The sequence below is a fragment of the Meriones unguiculatus genome, chromosome 6 (assembly GCF_030254825.1).
Source record: "Meriones unguiculatus strain TT.TT164.6M chromosome 6, Bangor_MerUng_6.1, whole genome shotgun sequence".
NCBI lineage: Eukaryota > Metazoa > Chordata > Mammalia > Rodentia > Muridae > Meriones > Meriones unguiculatus.
Window position 1 is genome coordinate 110,785,197 of NC_083354.1, and position 15,196 is coordinate 110,800,392.

The window sequence follows — 15,196 nt, forward strand, 5'->3', positions numbered from 1 at the left end:
GCATTTAAGATAGAACCACTATAGTGATCAGGAGATAGAGGCCGGAGCTTCACTGTAAGTATGAAGCCAGGCTGGTCTACAAGTGAGTTCCAGGCAAGCCAGAGGGACATAGCAAGACTCCTACCTTTAAAGAAAAAGTTTCTGTATGTTTATAAAATGTAGCCAGGGCTTCTTTTCCATTTTTTCTCTTCCTTTTATTGTAGCTGCAATACTGAGGGTTGAACTCACCGCCTTAATCATGGTAGGGAGTGTTCAATCCCTGAGCCATGTGTCCCATGAAGACTACATTTTAATCTAAAGATACTGGCTATTATTTGAAATCTTCTTCTCCTCTCCCCCCCCCCAAAAAAAAAAGAAAGAAAGAACACTTCCCAAATATAAAGGTGAATTGTTACAGACCAGTGGTATAAAAAAGCGTGAAGAGCCTGTTTTATTTTTTATTTTTTGAATTTTATTTTATTCTTATCAGTTACATTTTATTAACTCTGTATCCCAGCCGTGTCCCACTCCCTCATTCCTTCCCAGTCTGTTTTATTTTTGAAGTAGCCTTTTGTCGGGCCTTTTTTTTTTTTACTTGAAAGAGCCATACAGTATGCTCTACATGTGATATGGGTATATAAAACATTAAGACGTGTCACTATTCTCCAGAAGTGAGCCCCATGCAGAAAACAGTGAGAGTGGGGGCTGGAGAGAGGGCTCAGCAGTGAAGAGCCCTGGCTGCTCTTCCAGAGGACCCAGGTTCAATTCCCAGCATCCATGTGGTAGCCCACAACCATCTGCAACTCCAGTTCCAAGGGATCTGTCAACCTCTTCTGAGCATCACAGGCACCAGGCATGTAAGCTCTACATAGACCTGCAGGCAAAACAGCTCTACAAACAAACAAAATAAAAATTAAAACAACTGAAGTGTTGACACTGGCTTCACACTGGCTGTGTGAGGAGCTCGCCATGCCCAGCTGCTGAGCTGGAGGGCGGTGGTTCTGGTGCATCTGCTAGGTACAGTGGAGTTGTGCTCTGAATCAGCTTCCAGATGCAGTTCACAGTCCTCGGTTAAAATTCATCTTGCCATTGTCAAGTGCCTACATAGTTTGTTAAGTGTGACCCTGAAGCTAAGAACTTTGCAGCAGTATCTGATTTTAGTTTCATCGTTGTGGTTTGTTTACTTCATTATGAACTAATTTATTAATTTTGCTTTTACAAAAATGAAGCCCGTACTTTCTCTTCACCCGGCAGGTGGTCTGCAGTCCCTAGCTGTCTGGGTGGACTCTTAACCACGTGTGCTGTGGAATGTCAGCATCCTCCCTCAGCTCCCGCTCGTCCTAGCAGCAGCCCCCCACTATAGTTGACCCCAGAATTAAGCCAGTGAGAGGCTGGGGGCTGTGGCAGCTCGGACTGATGCAGGCAGTGCTGTCATAGATACTTACGTCGCTTTGATCACTACAATAAAAATGTCAGTGTGATGAGTAACTCTGTCTTCTTTAAGATTTGCAGTCCTGCTTGATTTGTGTGGCTCGGAGAGTCCCCATGAAGGAAAGGCCGGCCCTTCCCTCATCAGAGAGCTTTACCACCCGCCAGGACCTCCAAGGTAAATTCTTGTCAGAGAACACCTCAGCGGTCATTTCAAAACAGCCAGGTCACTGAAAACGGTGAGGTGACTGTCTCCACTGCATTGAGAAGTTGTGATAGTGCTGCCTGCCAGGGTGGGTGTGCTGGGGAGCAGCAGGCTCTGCACAGAGGGAGCCACTGCCCTCACTGTGTTTCTCCCTGGAGGTGCGCTGCCAGCTCCACAGAGCGGCTCTGTCCAGCAACCCCAGATCAGACGATCCGAACCGTCATTGCTCTGTGTTTAATATCAATTAGAGGTGATTTGCAGTGTTTACAATATACAGTGATTCGCAGTACATGATAGCGCATGTCTGAAACCAAACCCATATTCGGAAGGTTAGGCAGAGTTCCAGATTATCTAAAAAATCTGTCTAAAAAATCAAAATAAATAAGATGAATAAAACAAAAACTACATGGGGTGACAGAGGCCACACACACATCCTTTGCCATTTCACATGAGAAGTTTTAGTGCCGGTGCACTTCAGGATCCATGAAGCCTCATGCCCACCCCCACAGATGCAGGCAATGACTGGGGAAATATGTGTGCTCCTGAATGTTAATTGTTTGTCTAGAAAAAACAGGTATCATGAATGTACTGCCTGCCATTATCTCATAGGCAAGATCACTTCTCTGGACACTAGCACCATGAGAGCCGCCATGAAACCGGGCTGGGAAGATCTGGTGAGGCGATGCATTCAGAAATTCCACACACAGCACGAAGGGGAGTCTCTGTCATACGCCAAGAGGCATCATCATGAAGGTAGGCCTCTCTGTGCGCTACTTTATACGAATTTCACATGGCTGCTTCCTGTGGGGGAGTTCCCTTAAGATGAGTTCCCTCACAGAGCTTCTGTGCCCTGTGCTGGCCCTGCCTGGCCAGTAAGCTACTTGAAGAACTAAAGCAAGGGGTGCTAATGTCACAAAGATGGACAGAGAAAGAGGTCCTTTTCTGTAATCCTCATACTTGTAGATGTATGACAAGATAACAGAGTTCTGTGTCATCTAATGAAACAAGAGCCTAAGGGCAGCCTAAAAGGAGGAAGAGATGAAATTTGTAAGAATGAGTACGTCTAAAGCTCAAGGTACAAACAGTAGACTCTCGATGTTTCCAGACGGCCTCCTCTGCTCTGGGTCACAGACCAGGAGGACAGCTGGAAACGAACTCATTCCAGCCCTGAATGAACACTGCCTTTGCATGGCCTTGTCCTTTGTCATCTTATGGACCCCCACACCAAGCCAGTGAGATAGACATCCCAGCCCTCCCCCCTGTGCCCTCCCGGGAGGCCCAGGCAGGAGACGTGACCAGCTCCTGAGCATTCAGAGTCTGCTGATGACATCTGCACTGAGCCACAAACCCACTCTGCTGGCCACACTGCATGTTCTCCCAAAGCCGCTTTTTCTCATGCACGTTTTGATTTTCTCTTAAAGAGCTGAAAACAAAGCAAAGAATCTTTTGCTTTAACAAGTGCTGAGCGGCGAAGGAGGCCTGGTCAGCGTGCAGTTGGTCAGCATGCGCTCCGCTGGCAGAGCAAGGCCTCTCAGCACTCAGCATGGACAATGGTCTGCCTCCGCAGAAAACAATCTGTAACTAATATGTGGCAAATGGAGCTGTAGTGAGTGTGCATCTGTGACCTTGGCTTTTTGACTAGTAAGGTTTGTGTATTGAAGCTTTACGCTTTTGAGGCCACTAAGTGAAGAAGCACAGACATACTAAATGTACTCTTACTTCCATTTGCTCCCCACACCTGCATCTTTTTCACCCTAATTTCTTAAAACTTAAGCAAATAATCAAACATTGTGTTCCTTCCCATATATGTTTTTACTGTTAGAATAAAGGCAAAGAAAGATGTTACATTTGACATAAATCAGTGATTAACCTACCGTTTCTCTAGATAATGGCTTGGAATAAAAGCATAAATTAAGGAACTGCCCTTGGCAAACATGTTGAGTGTCCCTGGGTCCTGAATGCCCTATGTTTAATTCCCTAGCTTCCTGGTTCATCACGGGAGAGTCTACATAGATGCTCAGGTGCTCCACTAGGTTTAGAGAGACAGACCCACTGGGAGGAAACCGCACATAGAGTACAACCTGGGTGATGCCAGAGCCCAGGGCGATGCTCAGTGGGTGAGAGTACTTGCTGTCAGTCATGAGGACCTGAGTTCAGATCCCAAGAACTCATTTAAAAAGCCAGGTATGGTTGCATGCTCACCTGTAACTCCGCACTGTAGTGGGTAGAGACAAGATTTCTAGGGCTTTCTAGGCACACGCAGGTGCACTCATACCATATATGTATGTATGTATGTATATGTATATATATATACTCTCATACATAGCAAAACAAAAATGAATATAAATATTTTTATAAGGAAGCATGTAATTCTAGAAGTCTCCACCTGCCCGGGTAGTAGCAGCATGCTAGAAACGTTTCTTTGAGTCGGGGAAGTGCTCTGTAGCATACAGACCAAGTGGAATCGAAATCTTTAGAGAGCACAGCCAACGTCAGAAGAAAATCTAAAATTATAAGTCACTGAAATGTTAGTCTTTTCCACAGTTGTGATTCTGTTACCTTTAGACGCATGCTTATTGAGTAAGACACAACACACACAGTAACTGATTCCCGGGACATCTCCTTCAGCATCCCTGCAGGCAGAAGCGTAGAGCAGACAGCCATGGCCAATAGTGTGTCTACCTGGGGTTGTTTGGAGGGTCTGTTTGACAAACTCAAGAGTGAAGCTCTTAAGTCTCTGGCATGGTGGATGTCCTTGGTCACCTTGGGGCTAGTAGTCTAACCCACAACAATACAACAGTTATGTCTTAGGAACATGGCAGTCTTCTTAAAATTATTTAAGAAACAGCTAAGCCTTATCACTGTTTTGTTTTTATGAATTGAAGCCAAATTTTTATGTAAGATGTTCATTGTAAAGTCCAGGTCTGTGAGAACATAAATCTAAAGGTTATTTTAAGAGAAATTAAATTAAGCTAGTTGATTTGCTTTGTATTTCTTGTCTTTAAAAATAGAAGCATCTAGCCTTTATCTAAAAGTTAAAGCAATTGCACTCACTTAGGTCTATGCTTGGGTTTCAGTTTTGTTTAGCATTTTCTTCTGCCAGATGATGGTTTGTACTTTGCTTCTTATTGTCCTAAGCCTGGAAAGAATACTTACTACACTGTGAGAAACAAAATTGAGAAAAAGCAGTTAGAGGTGATGGGTTGGATAGGTCACCTGGAGAAGATTATTCAGACAGTGCAGTGTCTTAAGTCTCATCCTGATCGTTACACTGTAAAGGAAATCAAAGGCAGATTATACTCAGAGATACCATGTTTTGGGGTTGTGTTGCAATTGCAGTGTTTTCTAATATCACTAAGAAATTATGGGAAGGCTTTTTTTTTTTTTTTTTTTTTGACCTGATAAACAGCTTACACTCTCTTTACCTAATGAAGATAGTTTGATTTAAGAAAGAGCAGTTCGGGGGCTTGGAGAGATGGCCCAGAGAGAGGTTAAGAGCACTAGCTGCTCTTCCTGAGGACTGCGGTTCGGTTCCCAGCACCTACATGATAGAAGGCTCACAACAATCTGTAGCTCCTGTTCCACTTACATGTATTTGGGCAAAATACTCGTCCATAAAATAAAAATAAATCTAAAAGTAAAAATAACAAATCTTAAAAAAATAGAAGACAGTCTGAGTTTTCAAGCTGTTACTCGTTGTCATACAGGGAAAAAAAAAAACAAGCCACTGTTTGGTATTTTGAATAAAAAGTAAATGTGCTTTTAAAGTGGATGTTTCATGACCAGTATCGTTTTAACGTGCAGGTAGAAAATATAATGAAGTTTATCACTAGGATTATGCCTTTGGCGGTCTACCCTATTCCACTTTTCTGATTCTTTCCTTCTTTCTTTTTTAGTTTTCTTCTTAATATGCCTGCCTTCTATTTTCTTTTTTGCCTGCAGTTCTGAGACAAGGATTGGCATTCAGTCAAATCTACCGTTTTTCTTTGTCTGATGGCACTCTTGTTGCTGCACAAACGAAGAGCAAACTCATCCGTTCTCAGACTACTAATGAGCCTCAGCTTGTAATATCTTTACACATGCTTCACAGGTAATCGTACCCTAAGCCTCAGTTTCCCTTCCATGTTGAGAGACGTGCTGCAAAAGCAATATGCCATCAAAGAGCCTCTGGTCCCCAGGCTCCTGCCTTTTGATTAAGGCTTTATAAAATGTAAAATGAGATTGCTCTCAAGTGTTGGCTAAAAAACACCTCACTGTACCAGCCAAGGCAGGCTGCTCTTAAGAACACAGGGATTAGGCCCGGGCACCTTTGAGCCAATGCTTGGAGACTGAGGCAGGTGGATCCCTGAGAGTTTTAGGCCAGCCTGATCTACAGGGCAAGCTCCAGGAAAGCCAGGACTCCATAAAGTGCTCCTGTCTGGAAGAAACAAACAAACAGAAAAAGAACCCTCAGGGCTTGGCTGCACCTTCCTGTTACACTCAAGAAGGTCAGTGCAGTCAGGAGCAGAAAAATTGAAGCCATTGCTAAGATTTCTAATCCTATATGCTTAAACTTTCAAATGTATATCTGCAGACTAGTTTGGTTTTTGTTCTTTGGATTTAAATTAATTTCCTCACATTAGAATTTAAATTACCATTACTAAGCAGGGCTTGGTGGCACATGTCTGTAATCCCAGCAGAGTCAGGCGGAGCTTTGTGATTTCAAGGCCAGCCTGGTCTACAGACCGAGCCCAGGACAGCCAAGGCTACACAGAGAACCATGTCTTTAAAAAAAAAAAAAGACAGAAAAAGAATTACCATTTTTGTAGTAAAAGAAAGCAAATTGAATGTTGATTTTAAAATAAATGTCATAGAGCATATTGTTAAAGATACTAATTTGGGGAAATGATTGAATTTCAAATTCTATAAATGTTTATGTATACGCTGAGGGAAACTTTATGAGGTGTCGCCAGGAGATATATACAGTTGCTCTGCCTAAAGAGTCCTATTTTATTGCATTTCTCAGTTATGTTGCTTTCTAGGACAGGGATAAAAACTATGAAACAGGCTTGATGGCCAACTATTGGTAAATCTGACCTCAAACTGAAACAGTTTGGAAGTGATTGTGAGGTGGCAGGTTCCCCCACCCGCCCAGCCCAACTGCAGCTGGTACCTGACAATTGCTGAACATGTTTGCTAACTCATGAGCAACTGCCAAGGCTGAAGCAAAAGCCCGTGGGGCTTGGAGACCTGCTTGTAAGCGTCAGTTAGGAAGATGGATTGGAAGTTTCCTGGAATGGGGGTGGAAGATAGAGTCACACACTGTCAACCCAGGACCCCACCACAGCTACTCTCTGTCTTCCTTGAATTGGGAGAGGAGCAGGAATCTGTCAAGCAAGGTGATGTGCCTAATACTGGTCAGAATAACTCTGCTGAGTGTGGAACTGGCCATCTCTCTACCTGGCCTCTGTCCACCAGGAAGCAAGTGACAGATCAGAACCTCTAGGCATACAGATGCGCACACTGCTGGGAGCTGAAAGTTTGTGGCAAATAGTTGAATCGAGGAATACTTACATGGGTGATTTCTTTAAGGCTGCGCAAACTCTCACTTGCGCTCATGAAGGAGATGTATAACTGGAATCTTCCTAATATCCTGTTTACTTACTGAAATTTCAATATGGAAGTAGTCAGATTTAACCCCCTCCCCCACACATACACTTCAGTAAAACCACAGATGTTTTGATGAGTTGCCTGAAAAACATCCCTCTTGGTCCAGAACTGTACATGTTCAGTCTAGCCTGTAATTGCAGGTGTTTTCATCCAAGTCTTCCTATCCTGTAGATGTAGTCTGCTTTTGTAAAGAAAAGAGACCCTCCCATTTTTTAAAAATTAATAACAGTTTACTCTGTGTTTTTCCTTTTATCTGATACATGTTTCTTTCCTCATTATACAGAGAGCAGAATGTATGTGTAATGAATCCGGATCTGACTGGACAAGCGATGGGGAAGCCATTGAATCCAATTAGCTCTAGCAGCCCTGCCCATCAGGCCATGTGCAGTGGGAACCCAGGTCAGGATATGACCCTCAGTAGCAATATAAATTTTCCCATGAATGGCCCAAAGGAACAAATGGGCATGCCGATGGGCAGGTTTGGTGGTTCTGGGGGCATGAACCATGTATCAGGCATGCAAGCAACCACTCCTCAGGGTAGTAACTATGCACTCAAAATGAACAGTCCCTCACAAAGCAGCCCCGGCATGAACCCAGGGCAGCCCACCTCCATGCTCTCACCAAGGCATCGCATGAGCCCCGGCGTGGCTGGCAGTCCTCGCATCCCACCCAGTCAGTTTTCCCCTGCAGGAAGCTTGCATTCCCCTGTGGGAGTTTGCAGCAGCACAGGAAATAGCCATAGTTATACCAACAGTTCCCTCAATGCACTGCAAGCCCTCAGTGAGGGCCATGGGGTCTCATTAGGGTCATCGTTGGCTTCACCGGACCTAAAAATGGGCAATTTGCAAAACTCCCCAGTTAATATGAATCCTCCCCCACTCAGCAAGATGGGAAGCTTGGACTCCAAAGACTGTTTTGGACTTTATGGGGAGCCACCAGAAGGTACAACTGGACAAGCAGAGACCAGCTGCCATCCTGGAGAACAAAAGGAGCCCAACGACTCCAGCATGCCCCAGGCGGCCAGTGGGGACAGGGCTGAGGGACACAGCCGGCTGCATGACAGCAAAGGGCAGACCAAGCTCCTACAGCTGCTGACCACCAAGTCCGACCAGATGGAGCCCTCACCCTTGCCCAGCTCTTTGTCGGACACAAATAAGGACTCTGCGGGTAGCTTGCCTGGGCCTGGGTCCACACATGGCACCTCGCTCAAGGAGAAGCATAAGATTTTGCACAGACTCTTACAGGACAGCAGTTCCCCTGTGGACTTGGCCAAGCTAACAGCAGAGGCCACGGGCAAAGAGCTGAGCCAGGAGTCCAGCAGCACAGCTCCTGGGTCAGACGTGACTGTCAAACAGGAGCCCGTGAGCCCCAAGAAGAAAGAGAATGCACTACTTCGATATTTGCTCGATAAAGATGATACTAAAGATATCGGTTTACCGGAAATAACCCCCAAACTTGAGCGACTGGACAGTAAGACAGAGCCTGCCAGTAACACAAAGCTAATCGCTATGAAAACTGTGAAGGAGGAGGTGAGCTTTGAGCCCAGTGACCAGGTGAGTTTTCTAATGTCTCCCAGGTTTGCTCATCTGTATCATAGATTTTCTCCAAGGAAACAGTCTGTGACTCTGTAAAAAAGTGTTTTTGTTTGTGGACCTTTTCTTATAACAGTTACTTTGCAGCAAATTGTATTCTGCACACTCCCCCTAGCAAAGAGTGACATCGTTTGTAGCTTGCCTCTCAGACATTTACCCCTTGCCACTGTTGGCCAGAGCAGCTGTGGATACTGCGCAAGTAATTGTGGCTGTATGCTGACACGGTTTTACCTACGGAACCTGAATAGATGGTTGTGCTGGGCACAAAGTATTCTTGTGATTGGTTTTTGGAAGGAGGGTGTCATTATTGTTGCTGTGATGAAAATAAGTTCATCCTTAGGTCATAGGTTATATATATAGACAAGGGGAGGCAGGAGGAGCTGCAGACTGGCTGCTGTTAGCTGAGCCCTGAACCGGTGGCAAGCCTTCCCTTGGTTAGGGCTTTGTCAGAGCAGGTGTACGTCTCCTTCCCCGATGCCTCACTGTGAGCAGAGTTCAGCTGCTTCTCATGCGCACGCACTAAAGATCCTTCTGCCTCTGCGTGAACACTTGTGAGTAATGTACAGAATCTCATTGACCGCTGGTTTATAAGAAATGGATAGACGTATGGAAGCCATTATGTAGTGATTCAAAACCAAAGTAATGGCTTACCTTCTGTCCTGCTCTTGTCTCCAAAGTTAACATCTTGAAAACAGCCCAGGAGACCTGAAGTAATGTTCAGAATCATCTTTTTTTTTTTTTTTTGACAAAAAGAAATTTTCACAATCACAATATGATCTACCACAGAATAGCACTCAGACTCATGAACACAATCTAGTACCTCATGTGCTGGTCATTTTGTGGTACAAAGGCACAAATACTTTTTAAAAATACACTCAGTGGTCTGCAATGCACACTTCTTACTGTTTCCACCATGCTGTACAAACGGATCTCTGCGATGTTTTCATCCAGACTGAAATTTTGAGCCCTCTCCAACATTTTACCCTGGCCCCTCCGCCATTCTGAATAGTACTCATTGGTGAGAACGGCACCACAGTGAGGAAGTAAACCATTGATACTTTCCCTTACTTAAAAAAGCAACTGTTTCGGTGGAAGCCCTGGCTGGATAAAGGTTAGTGACCCACCCTTGCCTTCCCGAGTCTGAAAAATGTCCTGTCTGGCAGACTCTTTTGAGTCATGATTGGTTAAACCGTGAGAAAGTCACCAGGGCCCCTGTCTTAAAATGGCGGATAGTTTGCCCTTGAAAGATGTGCTACAAGTAGGAAGGTAGTGTGTCACCAACTCCAAGAGGGCCGCACCCTCATCCCACACTGCCTGTGAGCCCCCTGAATCCACAGAGGCTGGAATGTCGTGCCTACAAAGGCCGCGTGTTCTTCAAGCCAGTCCCTGCAGCCAGCAGCTTCTGAGAACTTGACCTCCTGTTTCTTTCACTTTGATGTGGATGGCTGCTGCCATTCCTAAGAACAGATACCATCGTGCAGGCATCCGAGCTGCTTACACGGGAGGCAGACTAAAATTACGTTAACGTTTTTGGTGCTGGGTGTCAGCACTGGGGTCTGTGCGACAGTTATTTTCTAATGCTGTGAAACTGTTAGCTGGAGCAGTGAGGCCTCAGCAGAAAGTTAGTAGCAATGTCTTGTGTGATGCGAAGTGGAAAGCCTTGTTGACAACTTGTATTTTCATCTTTGGAGATTTACTGGATTGAATGACACAGATAGTGGCAGTTCAGAACGGCAGGCACAGATAGTGTCTTTACACGCTAGAGGGCAGATTAGTGACGCTCAGCACAGAACCTGGCTGCCCCTCCTTCAAAAGCAGAATTTGTTTCAGACTTAGAGGAACAATGAAAGGAATCATTTTGTCATTACTTTATATATAGTTTATATATAGCATATAGTTTCGCCAACAAGAAAAGATTTGTGGTTTGGTTTTTTTTGTTTTGTTTTGTTTTTCAAGTATTTGAATCTCTTGGTGTTTCCTTATTTGGAAGAAATAATTTTCTAATCAGAATTATCCAAGAAACAAAGACTAGTGTGTAATAAGTATAGATCTGTTGTTTGAAGGAAATAAAGCTGGGTACACAGGCACACATACAGGAAGTCTCTTTTCCTTAATAAAATCTAGCGCCTTGCTCACCTTCCTTCCACTCTCTCCCAAACACCATCTGAAATACAGCTCTTCAGAGCCATTTCAGCATCAAAAACCTAGCACGGAGAAGAGTTACCACAGGAAGTATGATTTACCTAAATTTAGATCAAAGTTAGCATGAGGAAAGAAAAAAAAATGATGATTCTTTCACCTCCTGCTCTCTTGCCTTGTTTTCTAAGGAAGATCCCCTCACACCTGCCAAGGGTCATTTAGGCTTTTTCTTCATTGCAGAGGGATGCAATAATTGTTTAGTAAACAAGAACGGAGAGTGAGCCTGGATTACAATTGACCGTGTTGTTATTTTGACTGAAAAAAAAAATTTTTTTTTTAAACTGGATGTGTGTTTAAGTATTACTAGCTTTTTTAAGGCCAGGAAGTGCTTCAAAGGTGCTGTATTATCATACCTAAAATAGCACATTTTTACTGGGTAGAGCATTTAAACACGATGCTTCTACGACATTTCTTAGCCAACAGGAAACAGAAACTGACAGTGTTTCCAGTGTGTTTACTGCTGTAAGTCATGTGCTTATTGACACAGTAGAGTCCGGCTGGTACCCAGCCAGGCGAGACTCTCGACTCCAGCTTTTCTTCTAATGCTCTGCAATGAAGGCTTGGAAATGCTCTCGTATTGCTCGAATCCCTTCAGGAGGCAAACCACGCTTGAAACTGGTAGGGCCCAGAGAAGTTTCCCTGTACACTAGAATTCCTTCACAACCCTGTGCTAAGCAAATGGTGTAATACTATATTTTTATTTAAAATATTTTCAAATGGTACTTTGTAATTTATTAGAATGCTTGTCATTAAAACTCATGTGTTGCTTTATTTCCTCCGGAGAACGAGTTGATTTGACACATGAAATATCATAAAAACAGAAAGATTAAAGAAATCAAGTATTTTTTTCTTTTGTAAAACTTTGTAAAAGCTTGTTCTGACTCATTCTCTGCCAGAAATAGTTGAAACAAACTATCCAAACTGATGTGGCTAATCTGAACATTCATAGATGCCCAAGTGAAACTTTGAAGTGTGTGTGAGGTCTTTTAAAGGAAATCATTGATCTCTTTGTCTTGCAAAGGAAATGTGCCCAGCAAAGTGGGTAGGGTCTAAAAGAACTGCTGAGAGATAGAAATACAAAGCACAAGTATACAACAAGGACATTTGCTCAACCATGTTTGTAGCAGCTTTGTTCGTAATAGCCAGAACCTGGAAACAACCCAAATGTCCCTCAACTAAGTAATGGATACAGAAAGTGTGGTACATTTACACAGTGGAATATTACTCAGCAATTAAAAACAAGGAAATGATGAAATTTGCAGGCAAATGGTGGGAACTAGAAAAGATCATTGTGAGTGAGGTAACCCAGAAGCAGAAAGACATATCATATACTCACTTATAAGTGGATATTAGATATTTAATATAGGATAAACATACTAAAATCTGTACACCTAAAGAAGCTAAGCAAGAAGGGAGGACTCTGAGTAAAAAGCTCAACACTCATTCATAAAGGCCAACAGGATAGACATTGATTGGAAGAGGGAGAAAACAGAGACTAGGACAGGAGCCTATCACAGAGGGCTTCTGAAAGACTACCCAGCAGGGTATCGAAGCAGATGCTGAGACTCATGGCCAAACTTTGGGCAGAGTGCAGGGAATCTTATGAGAGAAGGTGGTGATAAAAAGACCTGGAGGGGACAGAGCTCCTCAAGAGACCAACAGAACCAAGAGATCTGGGCACAGGGGTCTTTTCTGAGATACTCCACCCAAGGACCGTGTATGGGAGATAACCTAGAACGCCTGAATAGATGTAGCTCATGGTAGCTTCATCTACAAGTGGGTGCCCTAGTAATGGGAACAGGGACTGTCTCTGACATGACCTCAGGGCTGGCTTTTTGATCACCTCCCCCTGAGGAAGTAGGGATGGGGTGTCAGCCTTACACAGAGGAAGACAATGCAGCCAGTCCTGATGAGACTTAGGGTCAGATGGAAGGGGAGGAAGACCTCCTCTATCAGTGGACTGGAGAAGGGGTGTGGGAGGAGAAGAGGGAGGGAGGGTAAAATTGGGAGGGAAGAAGGGAGGGGACTACAGCTGGGATACAAAGTGATGAATTATAAATTATAATAAATTTAAAAAAAGAAAAAGCCAACAAACATGACTTCGGGAGACATATACTATATATAATTCCATTTTTTTCTTTCATCCAAATAACTGAAATAAAAAGACTACATTGTCGTATATTAGGACATACTAACTGAATCATTTTACCAAAAAAAAAAAAAAAAAAAAGCCTGACATGGTGGTGTGTTTTTGTCATCCCAGCACTCCAGGACTGAGACAGGAGAATTGTAAATTCAAGATCAACTTCATCTCAGGAAAAAAGAAATTTAAACTGACAAAAATTGTCAAGGAGTAAACTCTAAACATTCTTGGTGCATCTTGGTGTGTTACCCAGAGTGAATTCAGACAGTGTCCAGGGCACCCAAACGTGCTGCTGCTCTAGTCAGAACTATGCTACTTTCTCCTCCTTCCCTTCCTTTCTCCTTTCCTCTAATGGAAACTGACCCCATGGCCTCCTGTACAGGCTTTACCACTGACTTACTGCCGCGCCCACACAGATGGTTGATTAACTCATAAATCAGACAAATCAAAAGCTAGAAGACGTTGCATTTCTTTTAAAAAAAATAACACTTGGGGATAGCTCAGCACATATCGCACAAAGCTGGTTTGGTCCCCAGCATTGCATGAATACATACATAAATTAAAAAAAAAAAAAAAAACTTTACATTGATCAGATATGTATGATGGCTATGAAATTTTTTACTTAGAAATTATTTGAGCTTAGATGTTTTCCTCGTTCCTGTGATTCCAGCACTTGAGGATAGAGCTGGGAAGATCAAGAATTAAAGGCCAGTCTCTGCTGATAGGAAGTTGAAGTCCAGCTACATGAGAGCCTGTCTCAGAATTTTTTCCTAAATAACTTGATTTTAGTTACTCAAGTGTATCTTAACATGTCTGTGTAAAGCATAGATTACAAAAGAAGGGCCAGCTATGGTGGTGCACGCCCTTAATCTCAGCACTCAGGAGGAAGTAGGTAGCGTGGTCTATGCAGAGAGTTCCAGGACTACATCGAGCACCAGTTCCCAACCTGTGGGTCAAGACCCCTTTGGAGGGTCACCGAAGACCATTGAAAAACACAAATACCTACATCATAATTCATAACAGTAACAAAATTACAGTTAGGACATAGCAACAAAAGAATTTTATAGTTGGGGCCACCACAACACAGGGAACTGTAGAGAGTCATAGCATTAGGAAAGGTGGGAACCACTGACAGAGAGAGACTCTAGGAAGGAAGGAGAGAGAGCAAGAAAGAGCTAGGAGCCATGGTTCTTGTCACTAGAATTCTGTGCCTATAACCCCAGCTCCCAGGAGGCTAAGTACAACATGTCAAGTTCAAGGCCAGCCTGGACTCACTGACCTCTGTCTCAAAAAGAAAAGGTTTTTATTCTGTTTAAGGTGGTTCCTAATTTTGTTTGTGTAGGCTATGACAGGGAAACACTCTGTCATGGCTCTAGTTGCAGGCAAATTCAAGTGCATCCACCAAGATGATGAACACACACACTTCTGGGTTTGTTTGCATGAGGCTATTTTGGATAATCCTCCTCATGGGCAACGTGCCGAGCTTTTCCAGAGGCAGTTTATCATTTGTTTCCACTTTCTCCCCCACCTGCACACTGATCTTTACAAGTCCTCAGGAGAAGAGGCGTTGTTGTCATAGGACACTGCTTCAAAGACAGAGATGGCTTGTCGGAGGCCTGTTGTCATGTGAGAAGACAAACTATACAGACAGTTATCACAGTGTCTCAGCATGTGAAACCCTTCTCTGAGGAGTCAGTGGAGGCTGTAGGAACTTCTGTTTTCATTTTAATAATGAGAGGAATTCATCTTTTGACTGCGTGCCACCCTACACTACAAGCATTACCATTGAAGGACCTGTCAGTCAAAGCAACAAAGGGATCCAGGCTCTGATGGAAAACTATGCTGCTCTGGGCCGTGCAGTGTTGTCCCTTCCTCAGGAGCTTTAAGGGTTACATGACCTGTCTGTCCCATAGAAAGAGCTTATCTTTCTGTTGGAAATGGGTGACACAAAAATGGTCTTCTTGTTCTTGGAGTACGTGAGGAAGTCCCTGAAAAATGAGT

The 15,196-nt window shown here is 43.7% G+C and overlaps 1 protein-coding gene across 4 annotated transcripts in view; it reads left to right on the top strand.

Annotated features, from left to right (window-relative positions):
* The window catches only part of Ncoa2 (nuclear receptor coactivator 2), a 251,461-nt gene that overhangs the window by 201,926 nt on the left and 34,339 nt on the right, over positions 1 to 15,196 (top strand). For all 4 annotated transcript variants that reach the window (XM_060385841.1, XM_060385842.1, XM_060385844.1 and 1 more), the window contains exons 8-11: positions 1,484 to 1,585; positions 2,222 to 2,365; positions 5,555 to 5,702; positions 7,545 to 8,814. In XM_060385841.1, the coding sequence (XP_060241824.1) occupies positions 1,484 to 1,585; positions 2,222 to 2,365; positions 5,555 to 5,702; positions 7,545 to 8,814 (1,664 nt within the window). The remainder of the gene's footprint in view (positions 1 to 1,483; positions 1,586 to 2,221; positions 2,366 to 5,554; positions 5,703 to 7,544; positions 8,815 to 15,196) is intronic.